We start from the raw sequence: 22,825 nt of genomic DNA, 5'->3' as shown, positions 1-22,825 counted from the left end.
GCTCAGGGTGGGGGTCTGCAGGGCCTTCCCCCACCAGCCCTGTGCAGCCACAGCCACTGTGCTCCTTGGGCTCACTCAGGGCTGAGGGCCGCAGGGAGACTTCTGGGGTCTTGTTCTCACGGTCCAGGTCCCTGAGGCCATGGGAGGGTCAAGATGGACAACCTGTTGTCTCAGAGCTCCTGGGCTCACACCTGGGCAGAAAGTGGGGACCTGCGGCCACACAGCCTGGGGTAGCAGGGAGCCGAGAAGGCTTCGACAAACACCTCATTGACGCACTGGGGAAACAAGGAGCTTCTCCCGCTCACCCCGCTGACCGCCGCAGAGCGGAGCCCTGCCCTGCCCTGCCGGGCCGCTTGGCCAGCTCAGCCACTTTGCGGGCGCGGGGAGGAAACCATCCTAGGATGCCTGAGCACCTGCCGGCCGCGGAAGACCCCAACTTCCCGCACAGGTGTGGGCGCGAGGGGGCCGGCCCCTAAGGCCCTGCTGGCCGGCGGGCACCGGGCCGTGCTGACTCACCGCGGGGGCCAGCACTGCAGTCCCGGAGCCGCGCGGCAGACCCCTCTCCCGGGGACGCACGCCCGGTGCACCGACTCCGTCCCGACCCTGCGCTGCGCCGGGAGCGCGCCTTCAGACCGCGCTGCGCGCTCCCGCCGCAGCACGGAGGGGCGGGCAGGACCCGGAGAGGGCAGCGGGGCACTGCCGCGCCCACCCACGGGGCCAGAAGCGGAGAAAACTGGGCTCTGCCGAGACCGCAGCGGCCGCAGCGAGGGACGCCGCTCCCGGCAGACGCAAGGGCGTGACGGAAACGCACGGGGCAGTCTCGGGAGCGGCGGACCGGACGTGCGACCGCCGGCCGCGGAGCCGCGTCCCTTCCCCGACGCCCGCCCGCCTCCGCGAAAAGAGCATTTGTCGGCGCAGGGCGGCCGCGGGGCAGGCACAGGGGCCGGAGGCCCGGGCGCGTCCACACGCGGCTCGGGGCGCGCCCGGGGCAGGGGCACCAGGCGACCGGCGCGCAGCCAGCGCCGTCGCCACAACAAGCGCGCGGCAGCCGGGAGGCCCCCGCCCTCCCCGCCCTCTCGGGGCCCCGGGGGCAGCGGCCCCACGTGCTCCCTCACCTGACCGCCCCCGCGGCGGGCGGGCGTGCGCACCGAGGGGGCAACGGGGGACCCCCGCCCCCCTCCCCGCCCCCTCCTCCGCGCCGAGCCCCCGCGGGTGGGTCCGAACTCTCGTTCCGCGCCCTCGGGTCCCGGGCAGCCACCCCGGGGAAGGCGCTCGGCGCGCCGGGGCTGCAGAGTCTCCTGCTCGCCCCGCCCCGCCTGCATTTGTCGGGACCCCGACCCCGAGCCGCGCACCCCCCCGCCCCTCGGCCCGGCCCCCCCGACACCTCCCCGGGAGGCCCGTCCCGCCCCGCCCGCGCGCGTCCCCGCGGCACTGCGGCGGTTACCAGGACGCCGGCCCTCGGTCGGCGTGCTCTCCGGAGCCAGCCAATGAAGGCGCAAATCAATCATTTGAAACAGCCAATGGACAGAGCGCTGCAGCGCGAGGGAGGGGGTTTTGATAGGGAGAGCGGAGGCCGAAGCGGACCAATAAAAAGTGAACGGCGTTGGGAAGGTGGGCGTTAGGCGGCAGGATTGACGGGAAATGCAGCCAATCAGACCAGGACGCTTGCCAGCCTCGTCCTGGCAGCCCAATAGGAGGCTGGCGGGGGCGGGCGCTGCGGCTATATAAGCGTTGGCTGAGCGTCGGTTGTAGCAGTCTGCGCGCCCGTTCCTTGGTCCTCGTGTCCGTCCTTCCGCCGCCGCCGCCATGAGGGAGATCGTGCACCTGCAGGCCGGCCAGTGCGGCAACCAGATCGGCGCCAAGGTGGGCAGTGGGGCGCCTGGGGCCTGGCGCGACTGTCCCGGGCGGGCGGGCTGGCGGCAGGAAAGATGGCGGCAGCGGGCGGGCGGGCGGGCGGCCACCCGCATTGCGACTCGGCGCGGGGTCGGAGCCCGAGGGGCGGCGCGGGCCCCCGGGGACGGACCTGCCCCAGCCGCGGCGGCGGCGGTGGCGGCGTGGGGGGAGGGGAGGACCTCGCCCATCCGGGGCGGGGCCGGCTCGGGGCCGCGCCGGCGTGACTCAGCCCCGGCCCGGCCCGCCCGCCCGCGTCCCTCGCAGTTCTGGGAGGTGATCAGCGACGAGCACGGCATCGATCCTACCGGCACTTACCATGGCGACAGCGACCTGCAGCTGGAGCGGATCAACGTGTACTACAACGAGGCCACCGGTGAGACACCACGCCCCTTCCCCGGCGCCTTCCTGCCTTCCCGCGGCCCTGGCCCCGCTGACGTCCTCTTCCCCCCTTCCCCCACCCGCCCCAGGCGGCAAGTACGTGCCCCGCGCTGTGCTCGTGGACCTGGAGCCGGGCACCATGGACTCCGTGCGCTCGGGACCCTTCGGGCAAATCTTCAGGCCAGACAACTTCGTTTTCGGTGAGCCTCGGGGTGGGGGCTGGGCGCTGCCCGAGAGCCAGGGCGGCCCAGAGGTCAAGGGGTGCCCAAGGTCAGCGCCGTCAGCAGCGCAGAGCTGAGGTGCTGATCCACTCTGCCCTCCCCAGGCAGAAGCTCACGCCCCTGGACACCTCCTTTCCCTGGAGCGGCTCAATCTCCTAAAGCCGCTTTGGGAGGCCCAGCTGTCCCCCAGCAGGGCCCGAGCGGGCGCGCGTCATCTGCTGCAGTCACGGAGGTGGCGGCTGCGGGAAGCCGTGCCTGCCGCTCCTCTGTCCTTGAGAATTGGCAGGGGCTGCCTGCCGGGGAGGCTGGCTCCCTGTTAGGCTGTCTTGCTTGATCCCTAGTTTAAGTTTCAGACGGGCGGGGTACCGCTTCATCCGCATGGGGGGTCCCCTCGGTCTGCCAGGGCTGAGCTCTGCATGTTCCCTCGTGCTACATTACTTGGGCTTTTTGGCACGGGTGGCCAGTGGTGGCCGCGTGCCCAGCAGAGTGACTGGCTGCCCTCTTCCAGGTCAGAGCGGTGCTGGGAACAACTGGGCCAAGGGGCACTACACGGAAGGTGCGGAGCTGGTCGACTCGGTGTTGGATGTCGTGAGGAAGGAAGCTGAGAGCTGTGACTGCCTGCAAGGCTTCCAGCTGACCCACTCCCTGGGTGGGGGGACTGGGTCTGGGATGGGTACCCTCCTCATCAGCAAGATCCGGGAGGAGTACCCAGACAGGATCATGAACACATTCAGTGTGGTGCCCTCGCCCAAGGTGTCGGACACGGTGGTGGAGCCCTACAACGCCACCCTCTCGGTCCACCAGCTTGTAGAAAACACAGATGAAACCTACTGCATCGATAATGAGGCCCTCTACGACATCTGCTTCAGAACCCTCAAACTGACGACACCCACCTATGGGGACCTCAACCACCTGGTGTCGGCCACCATGAGCGGCGTCACCACCTGCCTGCGCTTCCCGGGCCAGCTCAATGCTGACCTGCGCAAACTGGCCGTGAACATGGTGCCCTTCCCCCGCCTGCACTTCTTCATGCCCGGCTTCGCGCCGCTCACCAGCCGGGGCAGCCAGCAGTACCGGGCCCTGACGGTGCCCGAGCTCACCCAGCAGATGTTCGACGCCAAGAACATGATGGCCGCCTGCGACCCCCGTCACGGCCGCTACCTGACCGTGGCCGCAGTGTTCAGGGGCCGCATGTCCATGAAGGAGGTGGACGAGCAGATGCTGAACGTCCAGAACAAGAACAGCAGCTACTTCGTGGAGTGGATCCCCAACAACGTGAAGACGGCCGTGTGCGACATCCCGCCCCGGGGGCTCAAGATGTCCGCCACCTTCATCGGCAACAGCACGGCCATCCAGGAGCTGTTCAAGCGCATCTCGGAGCAGTTCACAGCCATGTTCCGGCGCAAGGCCTTCCTGCACTGGTACACGGGCGAGGGCATGGACGAGATGGAGTTCACCGAGGCCGAGAGCAACATGAACGACCTGGTGTCCGAGTACCAGCAGTACCAGGACGCCACGGCCGAGGAGGAGGGCGAGTTTGAGGAGGAGGCCGAGGAGGAGGTGGCCTAGAGCTGTTACCTGGTGAAGCGCGTGGAAGCGGTGTGAACGCTTTATTCACTCACAACCTGTTCTGTGTGCACCTGCTCTCCTTCCTGTCTTGACGTCACGTTGCTGTCCAGACGCCACCATTAAAGCATTTTCATAGTGTCTGGTGTCGCCTCTCCTGTTCCTTCCGATAGGCCTTGCGGGTGCTGTTGCCGAACGTCAGCGCGTAGTTCTCCTGCATGGCTGCGGGGGGCCAGGCTGCCGCTCAGCCCCTGGTCTTGCCGTGCACCCAGGCTCCAGCTGCCCGGGGCACTTGCCTCCTGCCCACCCGGCCTGTGCACACTGAACCTCTGGAGGGCCAGCGTGGGCTGGACAACAGCTGCCCTCTGTGTGCCTGTGGCTTTTGGGTTTGGGGAAGGTGAGCCCCTTCTACACTGGGGATGAGAAGACGGGTGGGAACCCTGGGGCCATACAGCCAGCTGGCCCTGCGCCAGTGGTGCGGCAGGGGTAGGGGGAGCCCCGGTCATCCAGCTCGTCCCTAGAGCGGCCTGGTCACTGCAGCCCCGCCGCGGAGGTAGGTGAGCCCGCTGCGCACTCACACGGTACAAAGCCCATGTAGAAGGGGACCAGGCCCCGGCTGCTGTAGATGGTGCTTCCAGGCCAGTGTGTTTCAGGCAGCCGCTCCCCCAGGGCACAGATGGGGTTTCTGAACAGGAACTGTGGAAACAGGCAGCTGCTGACAACGTACGGCCTTTCCTGGCTCATAACCAGTAAGCAGAAGCTCACGGGGGGGGGCAGGGGGTGGGGGGGGCTGCGGGGCTGGGTTCTCACTGCTCAGGGGCCCCCTGTCTCACCGGCTCCCCACCGCGCTCTGGAGCAGGAAGCCTAGATGCGTGCGGAGGCAGATGCAGAGGAGAAGCAGCCTCCTTCCCGGGGCCCCGACGGGGGGCTGCCCTTCACAGCCCCCTCCAGGGAAGCCAGCTGAGCCTTGGCCCTGCTCCTGCCTGCCCCGAGGAGTGGATGCCACCGTGCAGGCTGGGCTGGGCACTGGGGCACGGGCTGGGCGTGGCGGCCTCGTACCTGGTTCTTGCTGAACTCGTCCATGGCCTGTGCGACCCCGTCGCGGTAGTTCACCCCCATCACCCAGGCAAACCGGGGGACAAAGCCAGCATAACCTAGGGGGGAGGGGTGGTCAGGGTGCTGCCCCAGCTCTTGCCTGCCTTCCCTGGGGCACACCCACCTGCTCCCAGGTGTGCCAGGGACCCTGTTGGGGCTCCGTCCCTTCCCTAAATGTCATCAGGTGCCTGTTGGGGCTAGGCGGCCTTGTTAAGGAACTGTTCTCAGGGCTGGGGGTAGACCCCCAGGCAGTTCTCACTCGCCCTCACTCTTCTGGTGCCTGGGCCTCTGGAGTCTTGGAGTGCTTGGGAAGCAGGCAGCAGTGAGCGGTCTCATACCCAGTTCCTGGGCACCGACCTGAGATAGCTTTGCGTTGGATCAGGTTGGGGCGGTCGAGCTGCGGCAGCCTGTGGAACCTGCCCACGTCTAGGGTCTCCTGCTTCTGAGCGGGGGGTGGGTATTCATCCCTCCTGCAGTGGTGCAGCTACGGCCGGAGGGGAGCCAGTCACTCCCTCAGCCCCCAGCTGGGTCTGGCTGAATGAGGCTCGGTCCTGCACCTTTCCCAGTTACCTGGTCCCGCCCAGGGGCCTCGTGGACGGGGGTGGTGCCCTTCCAGCCCTCCTCTCCGTATGCCAGCCGCAGGCCTGGATGTCCAAGGTCTCTGGAGCCCTCCTTCCTGCCTGGCGGGCATGGAGGGTAGGGGGCATAGGGCATGAAGCCCGCAGGCAGCAGGACCTGCCTGGATGTGCCCTCTACCCACTGCGGCCCCTTCTGGGTGTTCCCCTCCTGGGGTGGGAACCGGCCCAGGATCTCAAAGTCCTTGTAGGGCTTCAGACCTGTGCGGACAAGGTGGGTATGAGTGACGGCAGGCAGGAGGCTGAGCCTGGGGCGGGCAGCTGGTGGGCGGGCAGCTCACCGGTGTAGTGGGGGACATAGGGCTCCGTTAGGTCCCGGCAGGGCATCCAAGGTGGCTTGGGCTTGCTGAAGTCCTCGATGAACTTGGGCTTGGATATGGGGGACAGCACGGAGCAGGGGCTCTTCTGCACGCTTGGGTCTGTGAGCAGCTGTGCTGTGGTGCGCCCGTAGGTGTTCCCCACCTGGTAGCGCAGCTGCGGATAGAACCCCGCGTAGCTGCAGGGGGAGAGGAGGGGGAGGCAGGCCCGTGCGCAGGGTGTGGAGCCGGCCGGCAGCCAGGGGCAGAGCCGCCTGACCGGGTCAACCGCGCAATGGCAGCCCCAGGAGCACCGGCCTTCTGAGGCTCCTGAGGCATGGACGGGTGCCATCGGCCAAGCACCGGGAACAGGCCAGCCCACAGGTGAGATGCACTGTCCTCCTCACCATCAGGTTGCCAACTACCCTCCCCCTGGCCCTCCTCAGGCCCGGAGCTTAAGGAGGACGGAACAGGGAACTCCACCCCCTCGACGCATTCCCAGGGAAGTGACAGGGTCCGGGCCTGGACCGAGGCACAGCCCGGTCTACAGAAGGTGGTCCCACTGGGGAAGCGTTGCAGGGATTTGGCCGAGACTTTTGCCCAGGACTTGAGAGGCAGGCAGGAGGGCTGCTGGGAGGAGGTGACGGTTGAGATGAGTGTCGTTTAGAGATACAAGGGAAAGTAGTGTGGGCATCACTGTGCAGGCCCCAAAGGGGGTGAGCCCTGGGGCCGGTATGATCACCCCAGCAGAGCAAGTGGTTTTGTAGGTGCCAAAGCGAGCACTGAGCGAGTAGCTTTGAAAAAACTGCCAGCGTGACCGCAGAATTGCTAGTCTGACAGCCGAGCGGGGCTAGGGCCCGAGGGTGAGAGCCCATCCTTTGTCTCCTGGCCCAGCGTTTCCTCTAGAACCACTGAGAAAGTGGGGCCTGACTCCTTGCAGCCGCCCTTCCTTCCCGGGGACCCGCATGCACGGAGGAGCGCGCATGATATGCCCTGGGGGTTCCCTTTCCGTTTCTACGTCAGGGCACCTAGCGGGGTGGCCGGGCGTCCCGCCAATCAGCTTGCTCCGAAGGCTTGTGTCTCTAAGTCACGCAGCACTCCGGGCGGTACCCGGGGTGGACGCAGCCAGCCTCCGCCAGCTGTTGGGCCGTCCCTGGTGTCCCGCTCCTCACAGGCGTGTGGGGCATCTGGTGAGGTTCTCAGCACAGGGCCCTCGGGCCTCACCCCCTCTCCCCAGACACTGGCTCTGGTGCTCTCTTCACAGGCAGCCTTGAGCCTTGTGGCCCCAGCCCCATCCCCCGCCCTCCGCAGACCCCCCACCTCCGGCCCTCACCCAGGGATGTAGTGAGGTTCCGGCGTGAAGAGGTTGTGTTTCTGAGTAGCTGCCATCTTGCCTCAACAGCGCCTTTGCCTCCTGCCCCTTTCCACGTCCGACCCCTTCCCTCAGAGAAGGGAAACCTGTTGCCTGGAAACCATTGTGAAGGGCCTGCCATTGTCGGGCCCTACCCGGTCCAGATCCTTCCTTAACCCTGTGAGTGCTCCCATGTTACCGGTGGAACTCGGAGGCCCGGAGAGGCAACAGGCTGGGAGGGTCAGCCTCAGGACCCGGGGAGCTCGGAGAACCGGGACAGCCCTGCTGGGAAGGGTAGGATGGGACTGGGCCTGGACTCTTGCTACCCGCTCCCAAGTGCTCTCCTCAGATCAGAGGCCCTGGCAAGCTTCTTGGGCATCGTGGGAGGCCTCAGGGCAGGTGTCTGTGCCTCAGGGCTCTTGGAACTCTGTTCTGGAGTCTTTCCCCTGGAAGTGGGTATTTTTCTCCACTTTAAACGATAACCCATTTTATTTTCTTGTATAGGGATGCGTTCTTAACTATAAAAACGAAAGTATCAAAGGAAAAGACGAGCAGATTCTAGTACGCCTCAGAAAACACAAAAAACTGCGAAAGGGCGAGTGGGAAAAAAAGATTGCAACAAGTTTAGGTTGAGATATGCTTTCAGTGTAAAAACCTCACAAAAACAAGAAAAATCAACACCGCGGCAGGAACGTGGAACGTGGACACCTTAACGAAAGAAGCCCCAGTCAGGAACAGACCCAGGTCGAACCTCACAGCCACACTGACAGCAGGGGTGGGCGACGCTGCCTCCAGCAAGGCCACGGGCGCTGTCTGGAAGGCAGCGAGGGGATACGGGTCAAGTCCTTACCAAATGCTACCTACTTGGATGGGCCGCTTTTGCTCACAAGAACCTGTCCCCAGGAACCCACGGACAGGCGGCTGAGGGCGTACGCGTGAGGTCAGCCACCAGAGTATCTCAAATGTCCAGTGAAAGCGGCTTTGTGGCGAAAGCTGCCCCTGCAGCACACCGTGTACCAAGGGAGGGGCCCGGAGCACAGGCCGTGAGCCCCTCACCTTCGTGAACCCCGTGTTTCCTGAAGGTAGTTTCTGCCCCTCCCTCCTCCCACCTGTCCGGAGCGCCTCCCGAGGCCAGGCAGCGCCGGGAGAGATCTGCAGAGACTCAGTGGGGGTAGGTCTGGAGGATGAGCTGTTCTTGACCGGGCCCTGCTGGCATGGATTCGGTCAAGACCAGGCCCAGGGCTAGTCAGTTGCAAAGGGCGCAGCAAGGGCCTGGGTGCTCTAGCGGGCGCTCTCCCCGTGGGCTCGTTATTCCTTCACACTGCAGCCTGGCAGCCCCGTTCATCTGCGACACCTTCCGGCCTCTGTGCGACTAAGCAGAAGACAGGCCCCCACACCTCAGCCCTACCAGCGCCACCAGGCAGCTCCTGCCCCCAGACCGCCCCTGCGGTGAGCGGGGACCACCCAGACCCTCCTTCCATTGCTTTGCTTTTCTGAGGGCTGGGTTGCCAGCAGGAGCTCCTCCTCCAGGGAGTTTTCCTGGGTCGCTCCACCCTCCCCTCCTCATCCTGGGTGGCCCCTGCACAGCTCAGTTCTGTGTAGAGGCCCTGGTCCTCCCAGAAGCCCTGCTAAAGTGGACCCCGGCCGTCCAAGAGACCCCAGATTCTAGGGGAGGAGAGGGGTTGGGATAACGAAGGGGAAGGAGAGTGGGAAGGAGGCCAAGCCAGAAGCTACTGGGGCAGACTAGGGGTCCCCCGGGCTGAGGCTGATACCAGAGTGACCCACCTGGTGGCCAGGGGAGGGGTCTCTGTGAGGGGCCCACGGTAGCAGCCCCTCCAGGGCTCGGCAATGTTCCTTCCCAAGGGAGTTCCTGGCAACTGAGGCAGGGGCTGCCCATGGCTGGCTAATGAGGTCACAGAGCTCAGAGGTGTCCCTGCAGAAGAGAGCCACATACTTTGACAATGAATTTTGACCAGAAAGCTGTGAAATTCCTGGTGAATTTTTACATCAGTGGAGGCCAGCACTGGACTCATGGTTCCCTGCGGCACAGGCCACTTGTGCCAGCCCGGTAACTTCTCCGGGAGCTGGGTGTGCCGGGGGAGCCGCCCGGACGGGATGGCCATTGGGCTGGGTGGACAGCGCTCCCCCCTCTCCCTTGTAGGCCCAAGGCTAGTGTGTTCTTGTGGGGCCCCCAGCCAGGGGCCGCCGGGGAGATGTGGCCCCCGGGAGTGCAGGAGCTCCAGGCTGGCCTCCGGACGGAACCGGGCTTCCTCCGGGAGCGCCCGCCTACCTGCGCCCAGACCCGGAGGGAGCTGTGTGAGTAAGGGTCCGGGCCAGCCCCCACCGCAGTCCGGTCTGGGGAGGCGGGCAGGGCTGGGGAGGCGCCCGCTGAGTCCCCAGGCCCGGAGCTTGCTTCCTGCCAGGGCTGGAACGACGCCCACCCATCGTGACCGACCTGCAGACCCCCGGCCCCGCCAAGTACCCGGTGCCGGACGCTTCCGTGCGCGAGTCCTCCCCGCATCCCCACTTCAGCGTCGGCCGCAGGCTCCGCACCCGCGGTGCGTGTCCCCTCCCCGCCCCTCCGCACCGCCCGCCCCCTGCCCCCGGAAGGGGGGCTCCGGCCGCCGGCCTCCCCTGCCCCCCAACCACGCTGCCGCTGCTGCAGACGGCGGTGGCCGCAGGGCGTGGCAGACCTTGTGGTTCCAGAGCGAAAGCCCCTTCACGCAGAAGGTCGACTTCAACCAAGAGCAAAAGGTGGACGGCCCGCGGGGCTCGTCCTGCGGGGGCGGCCTGGAGCGGGGGCCGGGAAGGGGCGGGGCCTGCGGGGGGCGGCCGGGAGGAGGGGCGGGGCCTGCGGGGCGGGCTGGAGGGGGCCGGGAAGGGGCGGGGCCTGCGGCCGGGAGGGGCGGGGCCTGCTGGTGTGGCCGCGAGGAGGGGCGGGGCCTGCGGGCGGCCTGGAGCGGGGGCCGGGAAGGGGCGGGGCCCGCGGGGCGGCCGGGAGGAGGGGGCGGGGCCTGCGGGGGCGGAGGGCGCCGCAGCAGCCTCTTTCCCGCAGTGGCCGTCACCCGCGGACTACCCGCCACTCAGCCTGCCTGCCTTCCCGGCCTTCAGCTTTGGGGGCCGCCGCCCCGCTTCCAAGACAGTTGAGGCCCCCGCCCGCCCGGGGCTGTCGCGGGCCGGGGGTGCGGGTCACCGTCCCCAGCCCCAGCTTCAGGGCCCTCCACAGGCCCCGCGGGGCGACAAGCTTCCCGGCCCCAACACCTATGACATCTTGCCTGGGTGCCGCCTGCAGAACCCGCGCCCGCCCGCCGTCTCCATGAGCCGCTCACCTGCGTTCGCCTCCTGGCTCAGTTCCGGTGAGGAGCGCTCGGGGAGAGGAGGCCAGGCCGGGGCAGGGTGGGGACTCAGCCTGCGGGGTCGGGGCAGGGGTGGGGACTCAGCCTGCGGGGAGCTGCGAGCTGCGCGGCCGCTGGCGCCGTCGCCTAGGTGGGCTCCACCTTCTCCCTGCAGCCCGCAGTCCCGGCCCAGCTGCCTACCACGCGGAGGGCTGCTCCAACTCGCGCTTCCCCGCTGCGCCGGGAGCGGTGATCCAGGGAGTCCGAAGACCCAAGCGCCATGACACGGGACCCTTCTGCGCTCTGTAGCGCCTCCCCGGCCACCCGGTTATTCACAGAACCCTGGTTTCCTTGGGGGTCTATTGAGGCCTGCCTGGAACTAAGGGCCTCCAGCTCGGCCTTTTGACTCCGTGGGTGCCTCTGACCCACCCTCCTGGCCGGCCAACCCCTCTGTGAGCTGCGGACATTGAGGACGGTCCAGCCCGAAGCCCATCTACCTGCCCCACCCCCTCCCCCGGCCCCAATACAGAGATGCTGTAGGTTCTTCCGGACTCTCTTGTGTGCTCGACTGGTGAGCTGTCCCACCTGTGGCCTGCTGCCCACCTGTCATGTTTGGTTTTCCTTGCCCAGGGGTCTCCCTCTGCTTCTCCTTTGGTGCCCTCTTCTCTAGGGCAGATGGGGTGGCAGCCTGGGACTTTCTGGCTGGGGACTGCATGGGATGGGGCCCTGTGGGCGATACAAGACACCACCACCCAGCTGTGCCACCCAGGGGTTGGTCAAGCTGCCAGTGTACCCAAGGATCAGCTGTCATCTTGAGGTGCAGTCGGCCTGCCCAGTGACCAGGGAGGGTGCAGAGGACCAGCTGGTTCCTCACTTCTTCGACTCCTGCCCAAAGACCCCGTGAACTGGCCCAGGGGTGTGCAGGCCATACCACAGCCCGCAGACTTCCTGGGCCTTCATTTGTTAGGGCTCTGCCTCTGCCCACAGGAGCAGCCTACCTTTCTACCCAGGGGTTGTCGCCAAGATTGCCTCCCTTAAGGGCCTCCCCTGCAGCTGGGGGTGGCTCCTGTCCCTGCACCAGTTCCTCCAGGGGTCCTTCCTGTGCCACCCATGTGGTGGGCCAGAGCCTGACCCCTTCAGAAAGGCACTGCAACGGTTGATGCTGTGGTGTGGACATCATTCCATCCCGCAGGGAGGCCAAAGCCCAGGGAGTCCGAGCACAATTTACCTGTCACCTCCTCTAGGGCTCAACTTGGGACGTCGAGCCCCAGCATTCCCGGGAATTAGAGCACTGGCATGGCAGATGGCCATCCTTGGGCCCTGGGCTGACCAGCTCAGCCCGCAGGCAACAGAGGCAGAGCCGTAGAAGGCCTGGCCTTGGGAGCTTGACTCAGGGGGAAGGGGGTGGAAAGCAACCCCCAGGGCTCAAGGTCAGGAGTGGGACCAGCAGGAAGGAGCACTGCCCTCTAGCTGGGCTGAAGAGGGTGGGCTTCCTGGAGGAGGTAGCGGGAGAAGTGACTTTTAAAGATGACCAAGAGTTTGCTGGGCAGTAGGAAGGGAATTTCTAGCAGGATGAACTTTAGAAGACAATGCACACAAAAAGGGAGAGGGTGTGATGTTTGGTGTGGCCAAACTTGGGAGGATCCGGGGCTGTTTGGAGGGGAGGAGGTGAGCTGGTGAGCTGAAAGGCCGCAGACCGCTGAATGCTGGGTCCAGGGGCTTGTACACGTAGCGGAGAGGAGCCCAAGGAGAGTGCCCACCAGGCGGTGCCCACTCACTGTGTGCGAGCTTCTTGCATTGCAAGGGACAAGGGACACCCTAAAACCTGAGCCTTGAATTCGCAGTGTGTCAGGATGGACGAGTCAGCCTGAGGGCCACCCACCTTGGGTTGGCCTGGGGCTTGGATGTTCACCGTGACGAGAGCGAGGACACCTGTCCTTGTCCCGATCTCACTCTGTCCCCCAGGTCTCCGGTGGGTCTCTGCTAGGCGCCTCCGGAAGCACACGGTAGAGTTTAGTCTCCGTGACAACCTTGCGCCGCAGCCTCTTCCCCGTCTCTGTTGGGCAAGGAGGGAGCCGAGTTCCAGGGACGGAGAGGGTCGTGCACCCGGTGCGACGCGGGGCCGCGGCAGCGAGGGCGGACCGCTCCTCTGGAAGCCAAAGTACGGTCGGCGCCGAAAGGCCGATCTCACAGGCTCTCGCGGGACTTGGCATCATTAAAGCACAGGTGGTCAAAATCCCAGCTCCGGCCCCGCCGGCAGCCCTCTCATCGGGTCCCCCGCCCGGCGCCCCGCAGCGCGCCGCCCTGCCCCCGGCGGACTCTGAGCCCGAAGATAAGGTCACGCGCAGCGCACGCACGCGGCCCGGCGGGAGACCCGCGGCGAACGCCTGCGCCTGGGAGCCTCCCTGGGGGGCGGGGCCGCGGCGCAGGGGGCGGGGCGCTCATCCTCAGCGCGCGCTCGCTCCCAGGAACCTCTGCGCGCCGGCGGCGGCGTTTCCGGGGGACCGTTTGGCCGGCGGACGCAGGACGGAAGTGGGCGGCCGCGGCCCCGGCGGAGCCGCGCTGCCGGCGGGACCTGGCGGAGCTGGAGGGCGCCGGGGAGCGGAGCGCGGGCGGCCCCCGGGGCCCGAGCGAGCGGACACCGGGGGGGCCTGCGGCGGGCGCGGCGGCCCCGGGGGAGCGCGGCGGGGATGGGGCGCCGGGCCGCGCGGGGGCCGCGGCCTCGGCCATGTTCGCGGGGCTGCAGGACCTGGGCGTGGCCAACGGCGAGGACCTGAAGGAGACGCTGACCAACTGCACGGAGCCGCTCAAGGCCATCGAGCAGTTCCAGGTGCGGCGGCCGGGCTGCGGGGGGCTGCGGGGGGCTCGCACCGGCCGCGCCGAGCGTCCCGGGGTCGCCCCGCGCCCCAGGAGGCGAAGCCGACCCCGCGCCACGGGCCGCCTGTTTCCCAGACAGAGAATGGCGTGCTGCTGCCCTCCCTGCAGTCCGCGCTGCCGTTCCTGGACCTGCACGGGACGCCGCGGCTGGAGTTCCACCAGTCGGTGTTCGACGAGCTGCGGGACAAGCTGCTGGAGCGCGTGTCGGCCATCGCCTCGGAGGGCAAGGCGGAGGAGAGGTGGGTGGGCCTGAGACGCGCAGCCCTGCTCCGCCCGGTCGTGGCACGGACCCCCGGGCCGCACAGCCCTGCCCCGCGCGGGCCTCCCCCGCGCATGGAGACCCGTCCCCTGACCTGGCAGCTGCCTGGGGCACGGAGGCAGCCGCTGCGCTCAGAGAGGGATCTTTCCAGGTACAAGAAACTGGAGGACCTGCTGGAGAAGAGCTTTTCCCTGGTGAAGATGCCGTCCCTGCAGCCGGTGGTGATGTGCGTCATGAAACACTTGCCCAAGGTAAGCATCGCGGGCCAGCAAGCTCAGGGCGGCCGCTTGGAGCTGGGGAGGTGTCCTGAGCCGCCTGCCCAGACCAGCAGCTCCGGGCACGTTCTCCAAGCCAGGCAGAGATAGAAGCTGGGGTTGTGGGACCCACGGCGGCTTGGCAAGAGCTGGCCGTCTGCCTCTGCCCGGGCCTGGGGTCCAGGCACAGGTGCCCCTGCTGGTGGGGCTGGGCTTGAGGTGGCCGCTGCTGGGGGCGCTGAGGCCTCCTGACCTGTCCTGAGGGGCTGGGGCTGTGTGGCGTGTAGGTTCCGGAGAAGAAGCTGAAGCTGGTGATGGCGGACAAGGAGCTGTACCGGGCCTGTGCGGTGGAGGTGAAGCGGCAGATCTGGCAGGACAACCAGGCCCTGTTCGGGGACGAAGTGTCCCCGCTGCTGAAGCAGTACATCCTGGAGAAGGAGAGTGCGCTTTTCAGTACGGAACTCTCCGTCCTGCACAACTTCTTCAGCCCTTCCCCGAAGACAAGGCGCCAGGGCGAGGTGAGGCCGCAGCACCCTGACCACCCCCTTCCCCACCGCCGCGTGGGCTTCCGTGGATCTGCTCCTGGGTAGGGCAGGCTTGTGTGTGTGGCTGGCCACGGGGCCTCGTGGTGCTGGGCCTCGTGGGGTCTCTTTGCTGTATGTGCTTGGCCCTTGGCGACCTGGCAAGCCTTTGCAGTGACGTTCCGTGGTTCTTCCTTTGGCTCTGGGAAATTTTGGTTTTCAAGGTTTTAAGTTTTCTCTACATCCAGCGTGGGGCTCACGTTCACAATGCCAAGATCAGGAGCCACAGGTGCTCCTGACTGACCCTGCCAGACATTCCTTTTTTTTTTTTTCAAAAAGATTTTTATGGGCTTGTTAGAGAGCATGAGCAGTTGGGAGGAGCAGAGGGAGAGGGAGAAGCAGGCTGCCCACTGCCCACTGCGCAGGGGGCCTGATGTGGGGCCTGATCCCTGGACCCTGGGATCCTGACCTGTGCTGAAGGCAGATGCTTAACCACTGAGCCCCCCGGGGGCCCCTCCTTTCTTCCATTTCTTTGTCTGATTCACTCATTATCTTGGCAAATATTTCTTGAGTCCTGATTTCCTGCTGTAGGTGCCTGTACCCTTCACTGACCCGAGACGTCTCAGTGTTTGCCTGGGGCAGGCACTACAGAGTGAGCGTCACAGGCTGGTCATCTAGAGCTCAGGGGGTGGCCAAGGGCTGCGGAGACATGAGGCCGCAGAGCAAGGCAAAGCAGGGCTGTGGGGTGAGCACGGGCTCTGAAGGGGAGCGCGCTGACCGTCGGGAATGGCGCGGCCAAGCCGAGAGCACGCGACGAGGAGATTGGGGGCTGAGCTCAGGAGGGCTGGAGGCCACCCTGAGGACTTTGGCTTTTCCCAGCACGTTGGGGGTCACAGAAGTCGTCTGAGCTGCTCCAGCGTGACGCTGCACGGAGGATTCTGGTTGAGTGGCGCCGGCTGTTTGTTGGTCCTTGGCTTACTGGCCGCGGATGGTGGGCTGCTGTGAAGTGGGATCTGACCTAACGCCTCCTGCCGCAGCCTGGCCCGTGGTGGCAGTACTGGCTGTGGTCTCTCACCTCGTCCTCACGTTCCCCTCCAAGCCGGTGCCCTCCGCAGGGCCTGCGTCTTTCCGTCTGTGTGGCCTGCACCCGCTGTGAGGGGAGAGGGTATCGCCCACAGCCCTCAGGGTGTGGCTCAGCCACTGGGGCCACAGCTCTGGGTCTAGCTGGTCTCCCCGCCAGTAGCCTGAGCCTCATCACTCTTGTTCGCCGGCAGGCCGGGCCTGATGCCTACTGAAGAGACCTTGCCTGGGGCCCCCCGAGGTTGCCTGTCCCGCCCTCGCTGCCTCGGCCGTCCCTGTTCCCCCAGGTTCTGTGCGTCCTTCCCAACGTTAGAGCCAGAGGCCCAGCCGCTGTTCAGGAGCAGTGAGCCACGCTCCCTCCTGCTGGCCATGGCGGTGCGGCAGAAACCCGCATGGGGTGTGGGGGGGGGCTGCGGAAGCGGGTGGTCCCTACCGAGGAACAGGCCAGGTGCTGGACGTGGGCCAGGGCCGCCACAGGGCGTCATGCTCTGGGACAATGCAGGGACCCAGGTGGCCCAGGCTGGGCTTCCCTGGGCCCTGGGGCCAGCGTCCCTCCCCGAGGCCTGCATCTCCCTGGGCCAGCTGACAGGGCAAGCAGGCAGCAGACCTCCTGGGCGGCTCTGAGGAGTCTGGGGTCACAGGTCAATGGTCTCTCGGAGAAGCTGGGATCTGATGTGGGCTCCGTCTCCTGCTGACCCAGCTGGCATCTCGTGAGAGAGGGGACTCCGGGTGTCAGGAAGGGGCCGTGCTGCCCGCGGCTGTCAGTGACACTGTGGCGCGGGCCCCCCCAGGTGGTGCAGAAGCTGACGCAGATGGTGGGGAAGAACGTGAAGCTGTACGACATGGTGCTGCAGTTCCTGCGGACCCTGTTCCTGCGGACGCGCAACGTGCACTACTGTACCCTGCGGGCCGAGCTGCTCATGTCTCTGCACGAGCTGGACGTCGGGGACATCTGCTCCGTGGACCCCTGCCACAAGGTGCTGGCCTCGCCGGCCCCTCCCCCTTCCTTCTGTCTCTTTCCTGTCCGCACCCCACGCCCAGCGGCCCCTCTGTGCCAGGCCGGGGCCCCCTCGGCCAACTGGACTCCAGGGCAGGGGGCCCCTTCCGGCCCTTATGTCAGAGCCGCCTGCCCTGACCTCTCCTGTGTGCCTGCTCCGTGTCTTCCTCTGCTCCAGCTGGGACCGGCCCTGTGGCCCCTCTTGGACGCTTGCTCTGGCTTCTTTTGGGGTTTCCCTGGCCCCTGGCCCTCCCCTGCTCTCGAGTCCTCCAGGGGCGGGGCCTCCTGGGCTGCCCTTGTCCCCAGTGTGGGTGCTGTGCGGCCTGGGACAGTGTCCCCTCCTGCGGGCTCTGTGGTGTCCATACGTGAGACCGGAGCACCCACCCCACAAGGTGGGCCAGGGAGGCCCCTTGAGAACAGAGCATGCGCACTGTCTTCTATGCGCACGGTCTTCTCCGCGCACCGCAAGGCCCGCCGAGCACGTGGGACCCCGGGCCTGTCTGCCTTTGCACTGAGCTGGGCCTGGACCACATGAGGCAGCGAGTCCTGCTGTCCGTGAGACGTGGCACTGGCCGTGGGCTCTGACGGTGTCCTGGCCGTGCTCCCTCCCTGCAGTTTACCTGGTGCCTGGACGCCTGCATCCGTGAGCGCTTTGTGGACAGCAAGAGAGCCCGGGAGCTGCAGGGGTTTCTGGATGGAGTAAAGAAGGGGCAGGAGCAAGTCCTGGGGTAAGGACGCGCCTTGTACAGGTGCTCCCCTGGCCCCGAGGTCCTGTCGTGGGCGTCCGGGCGAGCAGGCTCTGTCTGCAGCTTATTCCAGAGCGTCTCGGAACTCCTGGGTGCTTGTGCGCACCGCTGAGGCCCAGCTGCTGTGGCTGAGGCTCTTGGAGTCTCGGGGAAGCCTGGGCCTGGGCTGGGGCCCGGGTGTCTGCAGTCACTGGGGCCTGCGTGTGACAGAGGGCTGGGGGTAAGCCCCGTCCCCGGGGCCTGCTGTGCTGGTGGGGTCTGGCTCCCAGCAGTGTTTTCTCTCTGTGTCTGGGGGTCCTGCCTGTGCTTACAGAATCGGGGTCAGGTTTTCAGAACCAAAACGGAAGCTTAATTTTAGAAAAAAGGTGTTTTGATTCTTTAGTGTTTTGAGTAAGTTAGAGATGAGTCACGAATGGCCAAGTTGTTTCGGGAAGGGATCCAGAGCATGTAGACAGGCTTGCTCTGTGTGGAGGGACCCTTCTCCCCGGCCTGAGGCCAGGCCACGGAAGCACAATGTGCCCGTCCTCACAGGGACCTGTCCATGATCCTGTGTGACCCCTTTGCCATCAACACGCTGTCGCTGAGCACTGTCCGCCACCTGCAGGAGCTGGTCGGCCAGGAGACGCTGCCCAGGGTGAGCCAGGCTGGCTGCCTGCTGCCTGCGGGTAGGGGTGCGGGCGTGGACTGCTGCTGGTCAGGTGTGCACCCTCCTGGTGGCGGGTCAGCGTTGGAGCCCGGGAGCGAAGTGGCTGGTAGTGGCTGCCAGGAGGACCCTGCGGCCGTGAGGGATGTCAGCGGGGGAGGGGCTCCTCTGAGCGCATGTTGAGGCCTGTGCTTCCCCACAGGACAGCCCAGATCTCCTCCTGCTGCTCAGGCTGCTGGCCCTGGGCCAGGGGGCATGGGACATGATCGACAGCCAGGTCTTCAAGGAGCCCAAGATGGTAACAGTACTGGGGCGGGATTGTGTCCTGACCTTTGCGAGAGGGTCTGTGGGGCTGAGGGAGGTCAGCAAGGTGGGGTCTTGGGAGGTGGGAGGGAGGACCAGGCCTTTAGGTGGACGCCCAGAAAACACTGACGCGAGGCGGGTGGGCGAGGGCCGGGGTTGGGGCCAGGACAAAAGCGGGGCTGTGCTGGACGGGTTTGCGGTCTTCTCCCGGCCTAGGAGGTGGAGCTCATCACCAGGTTCCTGCCCATGCTCATGTCCTTCGTGGTGGACGACCAGACCTTCAACGTGGATCAGAAGCTCCCGGCCGAGGAGAAGGCCCCAGTCTCGTACCCAAACACGCTTCCAGAGAGTTTCACCAAGTACGGGCTCGGGGCGTGGGCAGGGTGCCTTGCCCTTGGGCTCCCCGCGAGCGGCTCGGGGCTGACCTGTCTTCGCCGGCGCAGGTTCCTGCAGGAGCAGCGCATGGCCTGCGAGGTGGGACTCTACTACGTGCTGCACGTCACGAAGCAGAGGAACAAGAACGCGCTGCTCCGCCTGCTGCCGGGGCTCGGTGAGTGCACAGGCGGGCGCCCGCCTCGCTGCGGCCCTGGTCTTCCGGCAGCCGCTCTGGTGCAAGGGCGAGCCCAGCCTGGTAGACTCAGACACCCCTTGCCATGGTCGCCATCTGTGGAGGGATCCTTTGTGCTGTGGTTCATCCCAGTTGGCGAGGGAGGAGGGGGCGTCCCTCTAGTCCCTGCAGCCGTGGAGAGGGCCCACCCCAGATGGTCTCGGGCCACGGGCGCTGTGGGGCGGGTGGCTTCTTGCTAGGAAGAAGAGGGCAGGGCCCAAGTGGACCCCTTTGGGAGTAAGCTGCAGGCCAAGCGGGGGAGGGGGGTTCGGAGCACCCGGCTTTGCCACTGCTGGCCGCAGGCTCGTCTGGGGTGTTGAGGCTGCTTCGGAGAGATGTCGCCCGTCCCTTGCTGAGCGTGTTTCTGGGTCATTGACAGGTCTGAGGATGGTGCGTGTGTCACGTTTCCCGTGTTCTGTTTGCGAAGGAAGCTGTTTGGCCTTAATTTATATCCGGCTTCCATCTGAGCGAACAGCACGAACCTGTTTTCTTACCAGAGGCCAGAGAATGAAGTGAGCCTCCCAGGGCTTCAGTCAAGCTGCGGGCAGGGCTGGCTCCTTCCGGAGGCTCCGGGGAGAACCCGTGTCCTTGTCACCAGCTACTGGGGCCCGCCCACACCAGGGCCCCTGGGTGGGTCCTGCAGGTCCCCCTCCCAGTGGCTCTCACCCCATGTCCCTCTGACCGCGGCCTCCTTCATGCAGCAGAGTGCCCCTGGGTGGTGGCAGGCCCGTCCTGGGGCTTCTGACCACGTGAGGGAGCGCTCTCAATGCTTTTGGATCAGAGCGTGGACACGTCTTGGGCTGTCCTCCTCCCGGCCACAGAGGCTGGAGCTTTTGTGTATGTTTCCGGAAGCTTCTAAGAGTGCAGGTGCAAATAATTTGCTTTCCTCGTTTCTAGTCATTTCAGTACTTTTGTTTCTTTCTGTTGTCTACAGGCGTGGGCTAGATGCGGGGGTGTCCTGCCTGCCTCGGGAGCTCCCGCGTCTCCCAGCCCCGCACTGCTGCCCAGTGGGCGAGGATACAGACCTTTCCTTGTCCTTTGTGGCATTAGTAGGTGCTGGAATGGAGGTCGATTTAAAAATTCTTTTCTGTTTTTTTTTTCTTGTTTTTTTAAAGACTTTGTCAGAGAGAGCGAGCAGGAGCAGGGGGAGCGGCAGGCAGGGGGAGCGGCAGGCAGAGGGAGAAGCAGGCTCCCCGCTGAGCAGGGAGCCTGAGATGGGACTCTGCCCCAGGACCCTGGGACCACGACCTGAGCTGAAGGCAGACACCCAACCGACTGAGCCACCCAGGCGTCCCTATTTTTTAGCTTTTTATCGTTAGAATTTTTGATGAAATCACAGAGCATCGCATGGTGAAGCCCAGGGCCTGCCACCTGCCTGCGTGGGGGCCGTGGAGGAGGTCTGGACGTGATCCCAGACTCGGCAGCGTAGCAGCCATAGGGACCTAGCAGGTGTCTCTACAGAGGACGGGTGCTGTCAGAAACCACGATGCCGCCGTGGTCACACGTGGGGCCAGGTCCTGGCGCTGCTCGTGATGGCCCAGCAGCGCCACGATGTTCTGTGGGTAGTGTGCTCGAGTCGGGAAGCGCATCACTTCCAACTCTCGTGTTTCCTTGTTACCTCTCGGGTTTTGCACCATCTGTAGGCGTCTGTGAGATTTGTTGGGACTGGGCGGGCAGTGTCCCCTGTTGTCATGACTGTGGACCTGCCTGGTGTCCTGTCTGCTCAGATGTGGGGCAGGAGCCCACGCCGGCCGTGTCTGGCGGCGCCTGGGTCCGTGTGCGCGTCCCCCTGTGGCCTGCTGCCCTGCAGCTGGGGCTCTGACCCGCTCGGCTGTGCGCGTAGGCGTTCTCGTCTCTGCTTATCAGTGAGGCTCTCTGGTAGTCACTTCCGCTGTTTCTTTAAGTTTTGGAGTCCGTGGCTTCGAAGCACAAAGTCACTTTCCGTTGTCGTCTTTCTCTCAGAACCCAGCCGCCAGTCGTCGGGTCGAGCTCCTGGGCTGGGCGGAGGCGCTTGCCTGGGTGGTTCTCTGTTCAGTTTCTCTCTCCTGCGGTCCGCTTAATCCCGAGTCCCTCGGCCAAGGGTCACAGCCACTGGGGATGGGCTCTCCTGCCCGGCCCTCGCACTATAGCCTGCTTCACCACCTCGGCTGGGGCCCCTGTCCGCCCCCTGCCCCGTCCACCTGGCCTGTGCGGGTCCCTGGTTCTGGCTTGCAGGCACACCAGGCCCGCGGCCCCAGGCCCTGCGCCACTCCAGGGGCGGGGCTGACCCGGACTGTGCTTGCAGTGGAGACCTTTGGCGACTTGGCCTTTGGTGACATCTTCCTGCACCTGCTCACGGGGAACCTGGCGCTGCTGGCGGACGAGTTCGCCCTGGAGGACTTCTGCAGGAGCCTCTTTGACGGCTTCCTCCTCACGGCCTCGCCCAGGTGCCCGCCGCCCGCCCCTGTCCTGCCCGGGGTGGGGGGGTGGGGGTGCTCAGCTGGGGGGCGGTCCGCGGTGGGCTCTAGGTCACTGCGGCGCGGCCCCTCCCGCAGGAAGGAGAGCGTACAGCGGCACGCGCTGCGGCTTCTCCTGCACCTGCACCACCGGCTGGCGCCGTCCACGCTGGACGCCTTGCGCAAGGCGCTGGAGCCCACAGGCCAGGTGCGTGCCCCAGCCCTCTCCTCGCGTGCATGTCCCCCGCGTGGAGGTGTCTCGAGGGACCTTGGGGCCTGCCGCACAGCCACATGCTTCCCCCCGCCCCCCCCCCCCACAGAGCGGAGAGGCGGTGAAGGAGCTTTACTCTCAGCTGGGGGAGAAGCTGGAGCAGCTGGAGCACCGGAAGCCCAGCCCGGCCCAGGCCACGGAGACGCAGGCCCTGGAGCTGCCCCTCCCGGCTGTGTCAGCTCCGGCTGGGCTGGGAGGCTTCCCAGGGGCCGCTCAGGACCGGGCCGGACCCCTGGCGGGTCTGTGACATTGGCTGGCCCGTAGGCGTTCCCCTGGACTTGGAGTGTCGGGGACCCCGTCTCTCCCGAAGGCAGATGGGCTGCTCGTGGGGCTGGGCTGGCTGGAGCCGAGTGCTCTCCGCCCTTGGACGGCCTGTGCGGGGCAGCCTGCTGCTGGACCTCAGCTCCACCCTGACCTGGATCCTGGGACCTGTGTTTGCTCCTCGGAGGCCCCTGTCTGCTTCCCTGGAGGACAGCGCTGGGCGTGATGGGCCCAGCTGGCCCCTTGAAGTCACTCCCAGGCTGTGGGGAGCTTCCGGCACGTTCTTGCCTCATGGCGTGAGCTTCCGCTTCTGTAGGGACGACAGCCTGGCTGTAGTTGGGATTAGGAAGAAACTACCTTTTCTCCACGGGGAGAGGGCAGGGGGACCCAGGCCTGAGGGAAGGGGCGGGCCGAGCCCTGTGGGCCCGGATCAGCCAGTGCTTTGCTGGGTGCGAGCATCTGCGGATGGAACCGGCTACTCTGGGAGTGCCCGAGTGTCTCACGGGATGGTCTGGCCGGTCCACGGCCCCACGGGCAGGGGACCGGCCGGCAGCACCCCGTGTGACAGGTGTCGCTGAGGAACGGCTGCCTTAGTTTACCCCCTGGAGCGGTGAGCTCCTTGCTCAGCTGCACCGGCTTGGGCACGTGCAAGCCTTCACGTGTGTAAATAAAAGGCGTTTGGGTAAACCCAGTGTTGGAGCTGTTGGTGGGCACGTCCGAGCGTTGGATGTGGGGCAGGTGGGTGGGCACCTTAAGGGCATGTCTGCCTCTGTAGGCCACGGTCTGGGTGCCCGTGCCTGT

At 66.0% G+C, this 22,825-nt stretch overlaps 4 protein-coding genes across 4 annotated transcripts; 3 read left to right on the top strand and 1 right to left on the bottom strand.

Moving 5' to 3' along the window:
* Positions 1–1,714: 1,714 nt before the first annotated feature.
* TUBB4B (tubulin beta 4B class IVb) lies at positions 1,715–4,199 on the top strand. The gene is made up of 4 exons (XM_046023793.1): positions 1,715–1,863; positions 2,158–2,266; positions 2,361–2,471; positions 3,001–4,199. The coding sequence occupies exons 1-4, from the start codon at positions 1,807–1,809 to the stop codon at positions 4,059–4,061; spliced, it is 1,338 nt and encodes a 445-aa protein (XP_045879749.1). The 5' UTR covers positions 1,715–1,806; the 3' UTR covers positions 4,062–4,199.
* Positions 4,142–7,358, bottom strand: FAM166A (family with sequence similarity 166 member A). The gene is made up of 6 exons (XM_046023794.1): positions 6,070–7,358; positions 5,724–5,989; positions 5,511–5,637; positions 5,118–5,212; positions 4,637–4,754; positions 4,142–4,280 (listed from the first exon to the last, which is right to left on the bottom strand). The coding sequence occupies exons 1-6, from the start codon at positions 6,434–6,436 to the stop codon at positions 4,192–4,194; spliced, it is 1,062 nt and encodes a 353-aa protein (XP_045879750.1). The 5' UTR covers positions 6,437–7,358; the 3' UTR covers positions 4,142–4,191.
* Positions 7,359–9,396: 2,038 nt separating this feature from the next.
* Positions 9,397–12,727, top strand: STPG3 (sperm-tail PG-rich repeat containing 3). Its single transcript, XM_046023795.1, has 6 exons — positions 9,397–9,503; positions 9,597–9,751; positions 9,859–9,993; positions 10,101–10,189; positions 10,491–10,791; positions 10,946–12,727. The coding sequence occupies exons 1-6, from the start codon at positions 9,397–9,399 to the stop codon at positions 11,077–11,079; spliced, it is 921 nt and encodes a 306-aa protein (XP_045879751.1). The 3' UTR covers positions 11,080–12,727.
* A 103-nt stretch (positions 12,728–12,830) lies between these two features.
* NELFB (negative elongation factor complex member B) lies at positions 12,831–22,711 on the top strand. Its single transcript, XM_046023792.1, has 13 exons — positions 12,831–13,600; positions 13,723–13,886; positions 14,058–14,157; positions 14,448–14,678; positions 16,553–16,738; positions 17,374–17,486; positions 18,036–18,138; positions 18,350–18,445; positions 18,667–18,809; positions 18,894–19,000; positions 21,342–21,483; positions 21,592–21,700; positions 21,813–22,711. Exons 1-13 carry the CDS (start codon positions 13,499–13,501, stop codon positions 22,008–22,010), a joined length of 1,794 nt encoding a protein of 597 aa, XP_045879748.1. The 5' UTR covers positions 12,831–13,498; the 3' UTR covers positions 22,011–22,711.
* Positions 22,712–22,825: the final 114 nt, after the last annotated feature.

This window comes from Meles meles, chromosome 11 (assembly GCF_922984935.1).
Source record: "Meles meles chromosome 11, mMelMel3.1 paternal haplotype, whole genome shotgun sequence".
NCBI lineage: Eukaryota > Metazoa > Chordata > Mammalia > Carnivora > Mustelidae > Meles > Meles meles.
The sequence above is the reverse complement of the archived record's forward strand: the minus strand, read 5'-3'. Positions and strand labels throughout refer to the sequence as shown.

Bases quoted from the DNA above. Each gene is read 5' to 3' on its own strand.
- TUBB4B (XM_046023793.1), top strand. From the start codon at position 1,807: ATGAGGGAGATCGTGCACCTGCAGGCCGGCCAGTGCGGCAACCAGATC. The intron at 2,267-2,360 runs GTGAGACACCAC...CACCCGCCCCAG, and splicing joins GTACTACAACGAGGCCACCG to GCGGCAAGTACGTGCCCCGC. The intron at 2,472-3,000 runs GTGAGCCTCGGG...GCCCTCTTCCAG, and splicing joins GCCAGACAACTTCGTTTTCG to GTCAGAGCGGTGCTGGGAAC.
- FAM166A (XM_046023794.1), bottom strand. From the start codon at position 6,436: ATGGCACCCGTCCATGCCTCAGGAGCCTCAGAAGGCCGGTGCTCCTGG. The intron at 5,990-6,069 runs GTGAGCTGCCCG...TTGTCCGCACAG, and splicing joins CTATGTCCCCCACTACACCG to GTCTGAAGCCCTACAAGGAC. The intron at 4,755-5,117 runs GTACGAGGCCGC...CTGTTTCCACAG, and splicing joins ACGAGTTCAGCAAGAACCAG to TTCCTGTTCAGAAACCCCAT.
- STPG3 (XM_046023795.1), top strand. From the start codon at position 9,397: ATGAATTTTGACCAGAAAGCTGTGAAATTCCTGGTGAATTTTTACATC. The intron at 9,504-9,596 runs GTAACTTCTCCG...TCTCCCTTGTAG, and splicing joins AGGCCACTTGTGCCAGCCCG to GCCCAAGGCTAGTGTGTTCT. The intron at 9,994-10,100 runs GTGCGTGTCCCC...CCGCTGCTGCAG, and splicing joins CCGCAGGCTCCGCACCCGCG to ACGGCGGTGGCCGCAGGGCG.
- NELFB (XM_046023792.1), top strand. From the start codon at position 13,499: ATGTTCGCGGGGCTGCAGGACCTGGGCGTGGCCAACGGCGAGGACCTG. The intron at 14,679-16,552 runs GTGAGGCCGCAG...GGGCCCCCCCAG, and splicing joins AGACAAGGCGCCAGGGCGAG to GTGGTGCAGAAGCTGACGCA. The intron at 18,810-18,893 runs GTACGGGCTCGG...TCGCCGGCGCAG, and splicing joins CTTCCAGAGAGTTTCACCAA to GTTCCTGCAGGAGCAGCGCA.